This window comes from Chrysochloris asiatica, unplaced genomic scaffold, assembly GCF_000296735.1.
Source record: "Chrysochloris asiatica unplaced genomic scaffold, ChrAsi1.0 scaffold00002, whole genome shotgun sequence".
NCBI lineage: Eukaryota > Metazoa > Chordata > Mammalia > Afrosoricida > Chrysochloridae > Chrysochloris > Chrysochloris asiatica.
The window spans coordinates 32,067,311-32,087,660 of record NW_006408520.1 but is presented as its reverse complement, the minus strand read 5'-3'; the positions used below and the strand labels follow the sequence as shown (position 1 = coordinate 32,087,660).

The window sequence follows — 20,350 nt, the reverse complement described above, 5'->3', positions numbered from 1 at the left end:
ACAACTCTCTTTGGTGTACTTTTGATATGAACATTCTTAATCATATTAAGAAAAATATTTTAAGGAGTCGGAATCTTTTTTGTTTTTGGAAAATTCTTAAAAAGTCATTTGTATCTTTCAAAGTTTGTGGTAGATGTGTATAACTGATTATTAGGGAGTAAATGTTGATTTTTTATACAAAAACTCCATACTCATTAATAGCTTTAAATGCTTTTATGAATATGATTTGAGTCCTGGTTAAAGCTGTTAACAGAAATGGTTAGCAGTGATAATTATAGGTAATTATCACTCCAAGATTACTCTTATCAATATTTTACAAATGAGGAAATCATGGAAGTTAAAGGCTAATGAATAAGTGTCCATAACCTATAGAAAAGGTGACTCAGATAATCGAAAAGAAAAAACAAAAATAATATTCCTAAAATTTCCTATTTTTCATACTATCAAGAAGTTTCCACATCAATGATCCTATTTGTGTCTGAAAACAAATAAGAGATGAGGAAATTAAGATATAAAGTAGATATGTGACTTGCCTAACATCTCCTGATTCTTAATAGTCCTCATATGAACATACTACTTCACTATATGTGATGCCTTCTTGAAAGTCTCAGCTCTAAAAAGAGTCCATATTTAATTATTAGTACAGTTAGTTATTTTCAGTAAGTATTGTATTATTAAGCAGTAAATTTAGATGCATTCAGTTAAGGCAAGTTTTCAGTCTAAAAAAAGAGCTTTACAAAATAAATAAAAAAAAATATACTGAGAATTCAGCCATTCATTAGGTGGAAAATTGAGGCCAGAATGTAACTACATAATGTTGTTCTGACTCATAGTGACCCTGTATGGAATTTCCAAGGAGCTGCTGGTGAGGTTGAACTGTTGACATTGTGGTTAGCAGTCTAGCACTTATCCTACAGTGCCACATAAGCTACTAATGGAAAATAATATTTAAAAAGCTACCAAAGTTCTGTAATTGTTGTTTGTTGTTAAGTGTTGTCGAGTTGGTTCCAACTCATAGCGACAGCCCTCCTGTATCGGGTTTCAGAGGTTTGGCTGGTGAATTTGAACAGCTGACCCTGCTGTAAGCTGGTGCATATTGAATCAAGATGACTGGATGAAATATGCTTACGTTGCAGACCCATCTAAAAATATTTCTGAAAAGAAAGCTATTTATTTGTTTGTTTGCTCATGGTAACTTGTTTATAATAAAACCAGTAAATTATCAGTGGACCAAAACTCTGTGGTTTGAGAGAGGAAACTAGAGCTGAAAACATGGTTAAAAAGAAAATTGTTACAGATGTGGATTTGGTCTCAAAGAAATTTCAAATTCAGAAAAGAACAGATTTCAGGGGCAGGACAGAGCCAGTGCAATAATCAGGGTGTTTCATTGAGGGAAGGAATCAGAACAGCGAGTTTAGAAGGACCTTCTGTTCCCCTGATTGTGTTGGACAGCTGCAGCATTATCAGTCTACATGATGGAAGAAAACAGCTAGTGCCATATGTACTTGTTAGTGAAATTATAGAAATTGACAAGTAAACAAACTAGTATTTAATTCAGGGAGACAAAAAAAAAAAAAGTCATTAAAGAAACCTAAAGAAAATAGGAAGAAGTCATTAATATTAGTCAAAGCATAAATTAATGAAACAATAACCAATCAAAACCAAGTGCTATTGAGTGATTCCAACTCAGTGACCCTATATATGGTTTCTGAGACCATCAGTCTTTATGGGAGCAGGTAGTCAGTCTTCTGGAGCAGGTGGTGAATTCAAACTGCTGACCTTGTGGTTAGCAGCCCAAATGAAATAATTGCTGCTAAGTGTTGTCGAGTCAGTTCCAAGTCACAGCGACTCCGTACAGGGTTTTCTGAGGAGTGACTGGTGGGTTTGCACATTTGACCTTATGGTCTGGTGTTTATCCTATATCACCACACCAGGACTCCAAAATGAAATAATTGTTGTTGTTGTTGTTAAGCGCTGTCGAGTCGGTTCTGACTCATAGTGACCCAGTATAGGGTTTCGGAGGAGCAACTAGTGAGTTTGAACTGTCTACCTTGAATTGGTTCACAGTCCAGTGCTGATCCTACAGCACCACACCAGGAGTCCAAAATGAAATAATAGAACCAATAAAATGAGTGAAAAAAAGAGTACAGATTAAAAAAACAACAAATCTTTGACAAATCTCATTAAAATGAAGAGCAGACACTAAAACAATATTTGGAATAAGAATGAGATGTAACCATAGACACAAAGCTTTTAAAAATTCTAATGAAATAGTACTCATAAATATTAAACTTCAAATTCTAGATAAAAACAGATGAAAATTTCAAATTTAGACAAAAAACACATTAACAAGTTTATTCATGAAGCGATAGAAAATTTGTGAAAGATGCCTAAGACATACTACTAAAAAAAAACAAAAAAAAAACCTGTCAGACCCAGATTGTTTTAAAGGAAAACTATATCCAAATCTTTGAAGAACAGATAATATCTATATTTCTGAACTGCTACAGAGCACAGAAAAATATGAAAATTTTACCAACTCGTTTTATAAGGTTTACTCAATTCTTGTACCCAAATGTAATAAGAATAGTTACACATTTAAAAAAGTGTAGACTAATCTTATAAACATATACACAAAAATTCTGGGAAACACTAAATAAGCTAAACTAAATTAAAACATAAGTGAAACTTTAGAAAATAGAATCCCGCCCTAGTAAGAGAATAGTGTAATCATGACTAAGTATAGTTTAATCCTAGGAATTCATGATTGCTTCAAAATTTGGAAATTCAGTGTTGCATTTCCTTATAATAACAAAATAAAGGACAAAAAACATGAAATTATCTAAACAGATGTTTAAAAGAATTTGATAAAACCCAACAACTACTCTTGATTTACATTCTCACCTAAGAAAGGAAAGAAATCTTTTTAAACTAACAAAACTCTAACATGCTCTAAAATAATTACAAATAATACTTGAAAATGAAATATTAGAAGCATTCTCACTAAGAAGGTACAAAAAAATTTCCCCATTATCACTTCTATTTATTCATGTACCAGAAGCTCCAATCAATGTAATAAGGCAAGAAAGAAGAGGTGACTCCAGAGAATCACCTACATTCATTAAAGATTAAGATAAAAATATAAAATTACATAGATTTCTTAGACAGAGTAATGATCAATATGAAAAATGTAATTGAAAAAGTATTCCATTAACAATAAGAATAAAAAGTTAAGTATAAGTCTGATAAGAAAAGTGTAAGAATAGAGATAAAAGGAACAGTAAAATGTCCATGAAGGGTATATGAGAAGATATGATTATGTGGAATAATTTATTGTGTTTTTCTACAGAAAGATTCAATATAATTGAAACTAGAGTTGATTCTAAAGAATTGAAGAAGAAAAAAACCCCACAAAGAATTGAAGAGTATTTTCCCTAACAGAGGTCAAAATATGCTTTAAATGTCTAATAATTAAACTAGTGTGGTATTGACCTAAGAACAGACTGACAGAGTAACAAAAGAAAAGAGAAAGAATGGAAACTGACTAATGAATATTTAAACATGCGGTTTATTGCAGGAGTAGCATTACAGAAAAGTGGGAAATAGATTGAGTGTTCAATAAATAGTATTGCTATCATTTGGAAACAGAAAATTCATCTTACATCTCATGTTGTTGTTGTTGTTAAGTGCCGTCAAGTCGGTTCCGACCCATAGCGACCCTGTACAGGGTTTCCAAGGGTGTAAATCCTTACGGGAGTAGAAAGCCTCATCTTTCTCCCGCGGAGCGGCTGGTAGTTTCGAACCGCTGACCTTACGGTTCGCAGCCCGATTCGTAACCACTACGCTACCAGAGCTCCTTATAGCACAACAAAAAATAGACTCCATGTGGCTTTAAGAGTTAATGGTAAAGGTATAAGAAGTATATGGAAAAATATTTTTATATATTTACAGTATGGAAGATATTTCTAAAGAAGAAATGTTGTTAAGTGCCATGGAGTCAGTTCCGACTCATAGTGACCCTGTATAGAGTGTCTGAGGAGGGCTGAGTGGGTTTGAACCACCGACCTTGTGGTTTAAACTGACCTCGTGGTTCAGTGCTTATCCTACAGTGCCACACCAGAACTTCAAAGAAGAAATAACACCCAGAAACTATAAGGGAAATGGCTGGTAATTATAACTATGTAAATATTTAATCAGTCTGAACGCTAAAAACACCATAAATAAAATGGAAAGAAGTAATAGAAAGAAAACAACATTTATAATATATTTTTCAACATACATAACAAATAAACAGTAGTATTTAAAATATATAAGGAGCTACTACAAATCAACAAGAAAAAGATTAATAGCCCAATGGATAAAAATGTTTAAAGGATATATAAACAGGTAACTTCCAGAGAGAAAATAGAAGCTCTTTAGTTGCAGTCAGAAAAATGTAAATAAAAACAACTATGAGCTACATATTTTCATTTATCAAATTGGTAAACATCAAAAAGATTAATTATCAAGTGCTGGTAGTAGGGGTGTAAATTTGATGAAACCTCTTGGGAAGGTAGTTTGGGAATATGGGTAAAAATTTTAGAAAAGTAAATGTTCTTTTATAGAGAAAATCAAAAGCAGGAGAAAAGTCATCGTAATATTCTTTGGTTGTGGAGTCCTGGTGTGGCACTGTAGGTAAGTACTGGACCATAATTGAACCTCCACAAGGTTGGAGGTTCAAACTCGCCAGCTCCTCCTTGGATACCCTATATAGGATCACTGTGTGTCGGAACCAACTCAGTGGCACTTAAGAACAACATATTTTGGTTTTATCAGTTCTTGTATTTATTTAAAATTAACCACATTGATAATGTTTTAGAGCACATAGCCAAGGACAGAGAAATAATAATAATTTAAACAAAAAGAAGCAAAAAAAGGCCTGCAGTAGTAAGATGAGAGTAAGATTCACTATACTGTAAAGAGATGGTTAATGTTCAACCATTTCAAGAGGTAGCATATGATCAAAAACCAAGGCACTGAAGAACAAGGATTTGGGAATTGAAGGAATACAAATGGAAATCTTTCAAAAATTGATGCAGCACTGGAAGCACTCACTCAATCTATGCCAATAAAGCTGGAAAACAGTTACCTGGACAATTGATTGGACAAGATCCATATTTGTGTCCATGCCAAAGAGAGGTGACCCAATGGAGATTATTGGACAGTATCATTAATATTGCATGCAAGTAAAATTTTGCAAAAGATGATTAAAAAACTGTAATAGGGAAATGCCAAAGATTCAAGATAGATTTAGATGAGGATGTGGAATGGGGAATACCACTGCTGTCATCAGATGGATCTTAGCTGAGAGCAGAGAATACCAGAAAGATGTTTACCTGTGCTTTATTGGCTACAAAAATGTTTTTGATTATGTGGATCATGAAATGCTATGGACAACACTGCAGAGACTGAGTATTCAGGAACACTTCATTGTGCTCCTGAACAGAAGAAGGGGACACTGAATGGTTTAAAATTAGGAAAGGTGTGTGCCAGCGTTGTATTCTTTTACCATATTTATTCAATCTTTATGCTGAGCACATAATCCGAGAAGTTGGATTTTATGAATAAGAACACGTCTCAAAGGCCACAGTGTTCAGTATGGGTTGCATCTCAATATAAAGAAAACAAAAATCCTCACCACTGGACTGGTAAATACATCAAGATAAATGGAAAAAAGATTAAAGTTGTCAAAGACAACCATCAGCACTCATGGAAGCAGCAGTCAAGATATCAAATGACATATTGTAAATCTTCCAATAGCAAAGATGTCAGTTTGAGGACTAAGGTATGCCTGACCCAAGCCATTGTATTTTCAACATTGTCATATGCTGTGGATGTTGGGCAATGAATAAGGATGACTGTAGAAGAATTGATGGAGTTGAGTTATGGTATTGGAGAAGAATATAAAAAGTACCATGAAGAAGAAAAAAACAAGTCTGTGTTGGAAGAAGTACAACCAGAATGCGCCCTAGAAGCCAGGAGGGTCAGGCTTTGTCTCTCAGACTTATTCAGATAGGCCCAGTCTTTGTAGAAGTACATCATGCTTGGTAAATTGGAGGATCAGTGAAAGGGATGGAGACCCCCAATGAGATGGACTGGCACAGTGACAGCAGCAATGGGCTTAAGTGTAGCATCGATTGTAAGGTTGGCACAGGACTGGGTGCGCACGGTGGCTATGAGTTGGCAGTGACTGGATGGCACCTAACAACATGAGTGGAATGCTTAAATGACCCAGAGGCAAACCTTCCTGAGACAACAGGTGCTCTGCAAAATCCCTCATTGATATTCTAGCACTGTGACATTTAAATGGAGACTAGAAATTACGCATGTAAATGGAGACTATGAAATACACATGTATTTGTAGTAAAAGCACTGAACTGTGAACTACAAGGTTTGTGATTCAAATCCATCAGTTATTCCTTGGAAACCCTGTACAGGGTCCCTTTGACTTGGAATTAACTCCACAGCATTTAAGAACAACAGGAAATATACCTGCTTTTTGTCAGTTTCCTCAAGTATATGTATATAAAGTTTAATGAAACAGCTAGGATACTAAACTGGATAATTTCTTAAGAATTTTTGCATCTCTCCCATGCTGTGACTTTTTGAACAGGTCTGAATATATTAGCAATATAATTTTATTATTATAAGTTCAGGAGTATCATGCAGCACTTACTCCCAACATCATGCAAAGTTCACGCAAAAGATGAAAGATGTAATTGGATGTTTTAGAGCTATAGCACAGCTGGTAGAAAAATTATCTCTAGATAAAGCAAGTAGACCTCAAGCATTTAAAGAAAATACATTTCCAAGTAAACCTAATTTTCAAAGCAATTTGCCAACCACAAGAACATAGCTTTAGACAGATGTTAAATCCTGATTTTAAGATCTAGGTATATACTGTACCCCCCGCCCCCCAAATAGTGTGCCACATAAATAATGAATGTACCTATATAATGGGTGGAAATGACAATATTATGTAAAAATGTAAAAGTTTCTGGTCTAGTGTGCTTATGTACACAATTATGCATGCTTTGTGATATTTCTAGAGGTGGTTTTTCAGCCCCATTCACACTCATTCTATAGTCTGAAAATGTTACTTTTGATCATATTTGTATAATACAAGTATACGCATGGTCAAGAAATCATGAATGGAGCTTGGGTATTACCCTGGTAACTGAAAAATTAGCTATTTAAATGGTGCATTTGTTCTGGGGCATTGTGGCTGGGCGTGAGTGGTGGAGTTCTTTGTAGCTAATCTGTGTTCAGGTACATCATGCCAGTAATGGGAAGAGGATCAGTACTGGGGCTGACACAGCTTGAGCATGAACTAACCCCTACCTCAGGCAGGGGCTGTTGCCTGGGTAGACCTAGTTCTCATCGTTTTGGTTCCCTGTAAAACCAGGCATCAGTATAGTATGGTGGGGGCAACCTCTGCCCTGGCCCAATGAGGCCCTCAGGTGCCCAGCTGACTCCACCTTTTCTGAACTAGGGACATGTGACTCCTCTCATCCCTGCCCCAGGGTATCTGAGGAAAAGGAGATTCAAAAGGCCCAAGTTGGTTTCAGGCCAGCTGGATGGTCGGACACAATGTGTGCAACTGCAGCCCACTAGCCCCCTCCTGCCTGAATGGTCTCTCCAACCCACCTCCTGGGCTGGGGCCTGCCTCCCTGGTGACTTGTGTTAGTGATTTCTTCACATATTTGAAAAAGCGATTTGTAGAGCAGGGAAGGAACCTTGCCAGGAGAAGGGTGGTTTCAGAAAATGGAGGGTAAGATGGTGAGGGTCTGCTCCTGAAAAGCAAACCTCTGTGTCAACAGGCTATTGGACATAAAAAGAAAGAGAAATTGAAGTCATCAGCACATAAAAAAATAATTGGTATAATGTGACTATGAAAACAATGTGTGGGTGATTGCATAGTATGCAAACATTTATAAAATGTGTATTATTTGTGTAAAATATGATAAAGTTTCCTACTTAGGAGTTATAATCTGATTTTTTAAACCTCATTTCATATTTTATTTCCATTTTTACTTTCTCTCCCTTTCCCTTTTCACATCCAGAAACCACTAAACCACTTAAGTACTGCGGAATGCTTACAATTCTCCATATTCCATGGAGGTAGATTATTTTCAATGGAACTATTGCTTTCTCTGTAAAGTTAATCAAGGAATGAAGCTTTAAGGACAAGGATACATTTCTTTCCATCCACAGTGACTCAGTTCTGGAAACAAATCAAATACTAACCACAGCACCTCTGGTTCCTCTGGTACCCTTAGGACCACTTTCTCCAATTTGTCCAGGAGCACCTTTGCTTCCAGTTTCTCCTGTGGGTCCCATTTGTCCTTTTTCACCCTGTAAAAGTCATTAGTAAGACAGCATAGTAGGAAAAAACAAATGTATACTTAGACTGGTATCATATACCTGAATGATTTTGTAAACAACGTTCTGCACGTACTCACTTTAACTTAACAGCATCATAGTCCACTAAGGACAACAATGACAAACTGCCACCACCGAAGTTAAAAACAGAACTAAAATTCTGGAAAACAAAGATTAAAAAGACAATTCTAGTTATAAAAGCAGAAGATAGCTGCTGCTGCTGGTGGTGGTAGTGTGCCTTGGAGTCAGTTCAGACTCATAGTGACCTTGCACAGGGTTTCTGAGGCTGTAAATCTTTATGGGAGAAGAAAACCTCATCTTTCTCCTGTGGAACAGCTGGTAGTTTTGAACTGCTAACCTTGAGGTTAGCAGTTTGACTCGTAACCACTATGCTACCAGAGCTCCTTAGGCATAGCTGGTACATATGAAATTTCGAATAACCAAGCTTTTGATTTTGCGCTTGTTATTGATTGATTGATTGGCTGATGGATTGCAATTGTGAGAGAACATACGTCCTACAGAGAACTTACATGCCACAATGATCTGATTAATGTGGAAGAGACTTATGTGCTGGTCTGTACATTTAGGCTCATCACTCACTGGCTTGGAGTATGTTTTCCAAAACACATAATATTTTTACATCATTTTATTAATTGGTTACTTTCTGTTTTCCATTAGATGAAAACTGGTTACTTTCTGTTTTCCATTAGACTGACAGATCCTTTTCTAGAACCAAAACAGAGCTAATCTAAACAGCATTAACTGCTATTATTCATTTTCTGAAATTGGGAACTATCCTGTTCTGTTATTAATAATGGTGTGATCAAAAGGGAACTAAAACAGTTACTATAGTCAGGAAGGATATATTTCATATCCATAAACTTGAAGAACTTTAAAGACTTTTTTGGTGTGATTTCTTTTGAAAACCAACTAGACTTTATTTCACTCTTCCGGAGATGCAGGTTATTGTATAAATGTGCACCATTCCACATTACTTATGGTATTGATTTAGACATAATATATGTGATGAAAAGAGATTCCAATGTTGGGGTTATTTTCATGAGCAAGAATGGCAACTAAAATTTGCCTCATTCTTTTTTCTTTCTGATTATCCCTTAGAATGTGCTCTGGTAGTGTAGTGCTTACAAGTAGGGTTGCTAACTTTGAGGTCAGCAGTTCGAAAGTGCCAGCTGTTTCATGGGAGAAAGATGAGGCTTTCTGTTCCCGTAAAGATTTATATCCTTGGAAACCCTACACAGGGTCACTATGAGTCGGAAACTACTCCGACTCATACACATACTCCTATACAGTACACCACCAACCAACAACCACCATTATTCCTTATACTGTCCAAAGATTCTGAGAAAGATTGACCTGGGTTTATAGTAGTAGAATTTCTAGAACAGGACTTTGGGGACTAGAATATAGTATTCTATATAGTTAATTATAATAAATATTCAGAACAGCCATAATATAATGGAAAAACTTCTTGTCTCTCATCATATTTAAGTGAATTGATGGCAAATAACACAGTTTTCATTATAATGCAGTAAAATTTTATAAAACAAATATTTAAAAATAAAATATTAAATGAGTAAAAAAATTCTTGGTTTGTGACTTTTAGTTAATATATATATAATCAATTGTCAATCATTTCAATTTTGAGAAAGATAAAAAAAAAGCCTATCTTTTCTTATTATAGCCTATTTTTAAAAATATTTTTGATAAATTATTGTTGTTGTTAGGTACCATTGAGTCGGTACTGACCCACAGCGACCTTATGTACAGCAGAACGAAACACTGCCTGATCCTAGGCTAACCTCACTGCAATGTTGTTGTTGTTGTTAAGTGCCATCAAGTTGGTTCCGACCCATAGCGACCCTGTACAGGGTTTCCGAGGGTGTAAATCTTTACGGGAGTAGAAAGCCTCATAGATGGAGGAAAAAACCAAAGATCTTGAATAATCTATAATTGACATATTTGCTTTCAAATAATTAAAGTGATAACTTTTCCTAAATGAAATTATGAGTGAGTAAAAACTTATCTGCACTCTGGATGTAGAACTTATTTTAATCAACTTTAGAAAAGACAAATACATCATTTTTTGACATGATCTCCTCGCTTTTCAATAAACTTTGCCCATATGTCAATAAGCTTTTGTATTTCCTTATTAAAAAAATATTTTAGACTGAGCTGAGTTGCGAATGCACTTCTGTCTTCATTTCATCAGAGGTGAATCATTGTCCTGGAAGAGCTGCTTTTCAGGAGACCACACAGGTGAAAGTTTGATGGAGCAAGATCAGGACTACAGGGAAGATGCTTTAACACCTCAAAACGAACTTTCTGCAGAGTGTCAACAGTGTGGGTAGACGTGTGTGGACGTGCATTGTCATGCAAGATCACGACACCCTTGGATAACAGTCCACTGCATTTAATCTGAAGTTTAGGCTTCAGCTTTTCAGTGAACATCTCACTATAATAAACACTGTTGATTGCTGGACATTCTTCCTGATAGTGTTTCAATGCTGGCCATTGAGGATTCCAGAAAACTGTAAGCATCAATTTTCCAGCTGATGGTTGACTTTTGAACTTTTTCTTGGTTGGTGATTGAGGATGTTTCCATTCCATACTCTGTCGTTTTCTCTCAGGCTCATAGTGATGAATCCATGTATCGTTACCAGTAATGATTAAAAAAAACAAACAAAACTTTTACGTTCCTTCAAGTATCAGTCCATATTTATTTGCAGATGTCCAAAAGCTTCTGTTTATGCTCTTCCGTGAATTGTTTCGGTACCCATCTCGCACAAACTCTTTGAAACCCAAGTCTGTGGTGGATTACTTCACAGGCAGAACCATGGCTGATTTGCAAATGACTTGCCACATAATCCATTGTCACTCATCTATTTGACAGAATCATTTCATGTGCATGCTCTATGTTGTCATCAGCTGTGGTTGGATGTTTTAATATAACCAGAATGATAATTTTTGACTCACCCTCATATGGTGGCGGTGGTTATGTGCCGTGGAGTTGGAGCCGACTCATAGCGACCCTGTACAGGGTTTCCAAGGCTGTAAATCTTTATGGGAGCAGAAAGCCTCATCTTTCTCCTGCGGAACAGCTGGTAGTTTCAAACTGCTGACCTTGCGGCTTGCAGCCCGATTCGTAACCACTACGCGACCAGAGCTCCTTGTTGTTGTTGTTGTTGCTGTTGTTGTTGTTAAGTACAGTGGAATCAGTTCCGATTCATAGTGATCCAAAACAGGGTTTACGAGGCTGTAAATCTTTATGGGAGCAGAAAGCCTGATCTGTAGTAATTTATATAAATGTGATCTCTTCATCCAAATGTATAGCTCTTTATTAGTTTATATTGCTATGCATATCGCTACCACAAGTTTTTGAAAAAAGGAAAAAGGAAATCCAAATAATAAAAAAGGTCTGTTGCAAAAGACTTCTTTAAAGTGTTAGAGAGCAAATGTGCTACTTTCAGGAGTAAGGTACATCTGACCCAAGCCATGGAATTTTCAGTCACCTCATATGGTTGTGAAAGTTGGATAATGAATAAGCAATATCATAGAAGAATTGATGCATTTAAAGTATTTTGCTGGAGAAGAATATTAAAAGTACTACGGACTACCAGGAGAACAAAGAAAATTATCTTCAAAGAAGTTTAGCCAGAATGCTCCTTAAAAGCAAGGAAGGCGACATTTGTCTCATGTCCTTTGGACATATGTCCCTGGAGAAGGATATCATGTTTGGTATAGTTGACAAAAAAAGAGGAAGCCCCTCAATGGGATGGATTGGCACAGGTGGTTGCAACCATGGGCATAAACATAGAAATTGTGATATGGCGCAAGACCTGTCAGTGTTTTGTTCTGTTGTACATTGTTGTTAAGTGCCGTCGAGTCAGTTCTGACCCATAGTGACCCTGTATAGGGTTTCCAAGGAACGACTGGTGAGCTTGAACCACCAACCTCGTAGTTCACATGGCTTTGCAGTCTGGTGCATTAACTCACAGTGCCACACCAGTTGTACACAGTGGTTGTCATACGTCGGAACTGACTTTATAGGTACTTTACATATTGTTGCTATTGTTGCAACTGTTAGGTGCCTTTGACTTGGTTTCAATTCACAGCGAGTCTGTATAAGGTTTCCGAGGCTGTAAATCTTTGCGGGAGCAGAAAGCCTCATCTTTTTCCTGCAGAGCAGTTGGTGGCTAGAACTACAGACATTGTGGTTCACAGTCCAGTGCTAATCATATGGAGTCACTGCACTCCCGTACTTTATATATTGTTGTTGTTCAGTGCCATTGAGTTGGTTCCAACGCATAGTGACCCTGTTTAGGGTTTCTGAGAAGTGGCTGGTGGGTTTGAAATGCTGAACTTGTGGTTCAAAATCCAGTGCTGAACCTACAGCGCCATACCAGGAGTCCCTAATTTATCTATGTTGTTCTTGTTAAGTGCCATAGAGTTGGTTCAACTCATAGCAATCCTGTAAGGGGTTACTGAGGAGCAACTGGTGAGTTTGAACCACAAACCTTGCGGTTCAAACCAACCTAGTGGTCTAGTGCTTATCCTACAGTGCCACAGCAGTGCAATGAAAACATTACAGCAGTTGAATGGAGCTCAGCCTGAGAAGAAAACCAGAACAAAAGGATATAAAACAAAATTACCTTTATTCCTTGACGGCCTCTTTGTCCTGGAATTCCCAGAATTCCTTCAGATCCCTGAATATGCATTATAAAAAAGGAAATCAGTGGTTAAAGAAAAGACTAAATGGACATAAGTATTAAAAAGACATGATTTGAATACTTACATTATCACATAATTCAGAAATCATACACTAAGTAAAATGATGGTTATTTTTCAGTTGTATTATCTTTGTATAATTATTTAAACCAGTCATAATGACTTGAGGCATACCTACAACTAGCTCATAAAGTTCACACACACAAGTTGGCCTCAGTAGATAGAGTTAAATGGTTCTTTAGGAAGGAAAAAGAGCCCTGGACATGTGGTGGGTTAAGCATTGAGCTGTTTACCAAAAGGTAGCAGTTTGTACCTACCAGCTGCTCTACCAAAGAAAGATGTGGTAGTGTACTTCCATAAAGATTTACCTCCTTGGAAACCCTATGGAGCAGTTCTACACTGTTCTACAGGGTCACTAGGAGTCAAAATGACTTGGTGGCAGAGTTTGTTTTGGGGGTTTAGGGAAGAAAATTGTTTTCAGAATACCCGTTTTAATAAGTAAGACTGTAATGAATGTAAATCCAGTGCAGTCATTGTCTCAGTTCTATGAGCTCAACATCTTGTTGAATGAATAGGATTACAAAATATACCTAATATTAAGATTAAGAAAAGCCCAATAGCTTATTGGAGTTCAAAGGATTAAAGAGATAATTCTTTGATCAATGGAATAAAGGAAAGGGAAATATAGAAAGAAAAAGGAAGTAGTCGTACAAAACTATTTTGTTGTTGTTGTTCTTAAGTGCCGTTGAGTCCATTCCAACCCATGGTGAACCTGTATAGGGTTTCTGAGGAGCAGCTGGTGAGCTTGAACCACCGGCCATGAAGTTCAAATGGTTTTGCAGTCTGGCACATTAACCCACAGCGCCACACACAAAACTATATTATATTACTTAAAATAACATTTTGGTTTCAATAGGTAGTTTGCTTAGCCAAAAGTGGGCTAAAGATTTTCAATATACACTTGGCTTAGTAACAAGTAGCTAAAATATTTTAGAGGTCATGTGAATTTGCAGTTTGTGAATAGTGAAACTCAAAGGAGATCCACAGTAAACCAGATTGCAAGTTCTAAAATGGTTACGAATTAATCACAGCATTCCGCTCATTTGTTGGAAATGAAAATGGAAATCTCAAATTTTGTCCCAAAGTTTGGCTAGCTGCAAAAATGATGTAGACTATAAATACATTGTGGTTCACCACTGTGCTATGTAGGTTCTTGATAAATATTTGTTGAACAAATAAATAGATACTAAGGAAATGACTCATGCCGTATGTTTCTGAGCAAATACTCTTCTAGTCTCTAAAAGTTGACGAAGAGGCCAAAGACATTATGTTCTATGCTGTAGTTTTAGCTGCATCCAGAGGATGAAATCATAGTTGCACTTCTTTGTGATTAATAAGAAACTCTGAAAAGAGATAGATTAACTTTTATGAAAGTTATAGGTGAAAGCTTCTTAAACTGCTCCAGTTTCTTCCTCTGGCCCTCACACCTATATGATCATTGCTGTTTGTTGTTGTTAAGTGCCGTCCAGTAAGCTCTGACTCATAGTGAACTTGTATAGGGTTTCTGAGAAGCAGCTGGCGGGTTTGAATCACTGACCTTTTGGTTAGCAGTCCAGTGCTTATCCTCCAAGTCCACACCAGGACTACTATATGACCATGTTGTTGCTGGTAAGTGCTGTTGAGTCAGTTCTGGCTCATAGCAACTCAGTATAGTGACTCTTCTGGGGAGCAGATGGTGGGCTTGAACTGCCCACCTTGTGGTTCAAAGTTCAGTTCTGACCCTACAGTACCACACCAGGATTCCCTATATGAGCCTGTATGATGTTGTTAAGTGCCAACAACCCTGTATAGGGTTTCTATGAGCAGCTGGTGGTTATTTAACTTTTAGAAGCCTCTTTTCTTAAATATAAAATGAATACAAGAAGTAGTCATTAATGAACTTCTGGTGTGGCGCTGTAAGATCGGCTCTGGACTGCGAACCACAAAGTCAGCAGTTAAAAGCCAGTAGCCACTCCTCCTCAGAAACCCAATATGGGGTTGCTATGAGTTGGAATCCACTCGACACTTAACAACAAGAAGAGTAAATGACATATGCATGTAAGGCTTAGAGAGGACTATAGTTTTAACGAAGAGCTCTATAAATGTTAGCTCTATTTTTTCCTTTTATTTTAAAGACTTATGTAATAACTAAAAATCTAAAAAGACATTAAAAGGTACAATTAATACTCATGTACACATCACCTACTTCAACAAAGAGAACACATACACACATCAATGATCTATACACATGTCTTTCCAAACACATGTCCCTCCTCACTCCCTTCCCACTCAGGTAGAATCATTATTTGTTTATTATATCCACACATTTATATTTTACTTCATTCATATGTATCTGCAAGCAATATATTGTCATTCTGAATCTTTCACAACTTTAGATAAATACTATCATACTTTGTATTTTTTGGAAATGATTTGCACAATATATTCTTTTGAAATTATTCAACTTTTATACTTATTCCTATGCTTGGGTTCTTTTGAGATTCTATATATTACAAATCTCTTCTCCCAGTTTTTGACTTGAGTTCTCACATTGTTCATTAAAACTTTTGGTAAACACAGGTTTGTAATTTTAAGTAGTCAAATGAATACTTTACATTTTTCTTCTTTGTCTTATTTCTTTTACTGTCTTGTTTAAAGATCTTACTGTTTTTCCTTCACTGATGAAATCATTAAAATTCTCTTGCAAGTTCTTATAGATAACATGACTGTTTATTGTAACACAATTCATAATGGTCAAAACATGAAATAACCAAAATGTCCATCAACAGATAAAACAATAAATAATATGTGATATACATAGAAAATCAGCTATTTATTATTGTTAGGTGCCATTGAGTCAGTACCTACTCAGAATGACCCTATGCACAACAGAATGAAACACTGCCTGGTCCCACATCAACCTCACAATCACTGCTACACCTGAGCCCACTGATGCTGTCACTGTGCCAACCCATCTTGCTGGGGATCTTCCTCTTTTTCTCTGGCACACCATTTTACCAAATGTGATATCCTTCTAAGAGACTGGTCCTTCCTGGTAATATGCCTGAAGTATGACATACGAAGTCTGAGCATCCTTTCTTCCACGGAGCATTCTGCCTGTACTTCTACCAATACAGATGTTTGTTCTTTTGTCAGTCTACACTAGTTTAAATATTCTTCTCCAACACCATAAACCAAATGCATCAGTTCTTCTATGGTCTTCCTTATTCACTGTCCAACTTTCACAGACATACCATGGATTGGATCAAGTGTGCCTTACTCCACAAACTGGCATCTTTGATCTTTAACATGTTAAAGAGTTCTTTTGCAGCAGATTTGACTAATGCAATACATTGTTAGATTTCTTAACTTCTGCTTCCATAAGTGTTGATGATTGATCCTAGCAAAATGAAGTCTTTGGCAACTTCTTGTCTCCATTTATATGGGTGTTGTCTATTGGTCCAGTTGTGAGAATTTTTGTTTTGTTTACATTGAGACGCAATCCACACTGAAGCCCATGGTCTTTGATCTTCATCAGTAAGTACTTTAAATCCTCTTTGCTTTCAGCAAGCAAGATTGTATCTATTGCATATCACAAATTGTTAATCAGTCTTCCTCCAATCCTGATGACATGTTTTCTTCAGATAATCCAGTTTCTCGGATTTTTTGCTTGGCATACAGGTTGAATAAGCATGGTGAAAAAATACAACTCTGGTATATACCTTTCCTTATTTTAAACCATTCAGTGTTCCCTTGTTATGTTTGAACAACCATCTCTTGCTGTATGCACAGGTTGCTCATGAGCACAATTAAGTGCTTTGGAATACTCAGTCTCTGCAAACGTTGTCCATAGCTTATCGTGATCCACACAATTGAAAGCCTTTGCCAATAAAACATAGGAAAATATCTTTCTGGTATTCTCTGCTTTCAGCCAAGATCCATCTGATGTCAGCAGTGATATTCCTTGGTCCACATCCTCTTCTGAATCTGAACCCCTGGAAGTTTTCTGTCAATGTATGTTTACAGCTATTTTTATATTATCTTTAGCAAAACTTTACTCGCATGGGATATTAGTAATAATGTACAATTATGTCTGAATTCTTTTGGATCACCACTCTTTGGAAAGGGCACAAATTTGGATCTTTTCTAGTCAGTTGGCCAGATAGTTGTCTTCCAAATTTCTTGGCATAGATGAGTGAGTGCCTCCAATGTCACATCAGTTTGTTGAAAGATTTCAATTTGTATTCTATCAATTCCCAGTGTCTTGTTCTTTGCTAATTTCTTCAATGCACCTTGGATTTCTTCAGTATCATTGGCTATTGATCATATGCTACCTTTTTGAAATGGCTGAACATTGACCATTTATTTTTGGTACAGTGACTCTGTATTTTACTTCCAACTTCTTTTGATGCTTTCTGTGTCATTCAACATTTTACACACAGAATCCTTCAATATGGCAAGTCTAAGCTTGAATATTTTCTTCAGTTCCCTCAGCTTGAGAAATGCTGCACATTTTCTTCCCTCTTGGTTTTCTAACTCCAGGTCTTTGCACATCTCGTTATAATATTTGACTTTTTCTTCTCAAGATGACCTTAGAAACACTCTGTTCAGCTCATTTACCTCTTCATTTCTTCCATTTGCTTTAGTATCTCTACACTGGAGAGCAAGTTTCAGTGTCTTTTTCTGACATCCATTTTGATCTTTTCCTTCTTTCTTATCTCTTTAATGACCTTTTGCTTTTTTCGTGTATGATGCTCTTAATTTAAATACCACAACTCATCTTGTCTTCATTCTTCAATGTCTAATGCATCAAATCTGTTCTTCAGGTGATCTCTAAACTCGGGTGGGTTATGTAGGTAGGCACTCACTTATGTATGCCAAGAAATTTGGTAGACATATTTTGGCTTTCATGGACTTGTTTTAATTTTCTTCAGCTTCAGTTTCAACTTGTATATGAGCAATAGATAGTCTGTTCCACAGTCTGCCATAGCCTTGTTTTGACATGGAGTTTTTCAACCATCTTTCCATGGATGTATTCAATTTGATTTCTGTGTATTACATTTGGTGAGGTCCATGTGTATAGTTGCCTTTTTTTGTTGTTTAAAAAAGTATTTGCAATGAAAAAGTCATTGGTCTTTCAAAATTCTATCATGTTATTTCCAGCATTGTTTCTATCTCCAAGGTCATATTTTCCAACTAATGATCCTTTCTCTTTGTTTCCAACATTTGTCAGTAATTATTAATCCATCTTGATTGCATGTTTGATCAATTTAAGACTGAAGAAGTTGGTAGAATCTTCAATTTCATCATCACTGACTTTAGTAGTTGGTGTGTAAATTAGAATAATAGTGGCATTAGCTGGTCTTCCTTGTAGGCAAAAGGATATTATCCTGTCACAGATAGCATTGTACTTCAAGTCAGCTCTTGATAGGTTCTTTTTGATGATGAATGCGATACAATTCCTCTTCAATTTGTAATTTTCAGAATAGTAAACCATGTGATTGTCATATTCAAAATGGCCACCACCAGTCCATTTCAGCTCACTAATGCCTAGGATATTGATGTTTTTGCGCTCCGTTTCATTTTTGACAATTTCCAATTTTCCTAGATTCATACTTTGTACGTTCCATGTTCTGATTATTAATGGAGGCTTACAGCTATTTCTTTTCTATTTGTGCTGTTCACCATTAGCAAATATATGTTCTGAAAGCTTTACTCCATTCATGTCATTATGCTCAACTCTATTTTGAGGAGGCAGCTTGTCTCCATTTGTGTTTTGAGTGCCTTCCAATCTAAGGGGCTTATCTTCTGGCACTATATCTGATTCTATTCTGGTGCTCTTCATCATGTTTCAATATTCAATATTCTGGTACTGACAGTGTTCCACAGCTATTCAAAAGATTTCAGTCACTAAATATTCGGAAGTAGTCTATCTCTCCTTTTTCCTATTCTGTCTTTGTCTGGAAGCTCAGTTGAAACCTGTCCACTGTGGGTGACCCTGCTGGTATTTAAAATACCCATGACATAGCTTCCAGAATCACAGCAACATGCAAGCCACCAAACTATGACAAACCAACAGACTACAACTGAAGCATAAAGAGAAAACAAGTCCTGATACATGTTATAACTTGGATGAAACTTGAAAATATTATGCTGAGTGAAATAAGTAAAAAAAAATTACTAATGTTATATGGCTCCATAATGTTATATGCAATAGGCAGGTGACTATCAGGGATGAAGGGAAGGAAGTAAGAATCATTACTTAGGGACAATGAGTTTTGGATAATGGTATTAGAATAATTTAGAAAAAGATAGTGATTATGATTATATCATACAATGAATATAATCAGGGTTACTGAATTATACTCAAATATGTAAAAATAAGTAGCTCTGGTAGCAAATGATTGACTTGGCATTTTGTTAAATGTATCTTTACCACATTTTTTTTTTTTTTAAGGAAAAAGACAAAAGGAAAGCCCATTTTTTTTTTTTTTTTTAAATATATAGTTCTCTTAAAGTAGTAAAGTTTTGATTTTTACAATTAGGCCTTTAATCTAATTGTTATTTGTTTGTGTGCATATGTGTGTTTGTAGTGAAGGAGAAAGTTTTTCTTCTTCATTTGGATAACCAATTTGTACCAGTACCCTTTACTGAATAAGTTCATCTTTTCCCTATAGATCTGCAGTGCCTAATTAGTTTATCAACAATCATGTTTCAAAATGTACTTAGATATGCTCCTAAATTCTCTTCTTTCTCTACTAGTCTATTTGTTTTTAAGTGTTTGTGACACCAATTTAATAAATCTAGCTTAAAGATTAAGTTATGATCTCATATAGAGTACGCTCTCCCATTTCCATCCCACAACTTGTTCTTGAAACCTGTCTTATGTTGGCCCTTAGATATTACACGTAAATTTAAAAATTACTTTTCATCAATCATGATCTATGCAAACATTCTGTAGGGATTTTGATTGAAATTATATTGAATTTGTAACTTGATGAATCAACAATTTTACTTTTCTCCATGAATGATTATTAAACCACTCTCCATTTACTTTGTTGCTGTTGTTAAGTGTCATCGAGTCAGTTCTGACCCATAGCAACCCTATATAGGTTTCTGAGGAGCGTCTGGTGAGCTTGAACCA

The 20,350-nt window shown here is 36.2% G+C and overlaps 1 protein-coding gene across 1 annotated transcript in view; it reads right to left on the bottom strand.

The window, feature by feature from the left end:
- The window catches only part of COL24A1 (collagen, type XXIV, alpha 1), a 562,513-nt gene that overhangs the window by 150,645 nt on the left and 391,518 nt on the right, over positions 1 to 20,350 (bottom strand). Inside the window, exons 36-37 of the mRNA XM_006831073.1 lie at positions 13,092 to 13,145; positions 8,287 to 8,394 (exon numbers count right to left, since the gene is read on the bottom strand). Of these exons, the coding sequence (XP_006831136.1) occupies positions 8,287 to 8,394; positions 13,092 to 13,145 (162 nt within the window). The remainder of the gene's footprint in view (positions 1 to 8,286; positions 8,395 to 13,091; positions 13,146 to 20,350) is intronic.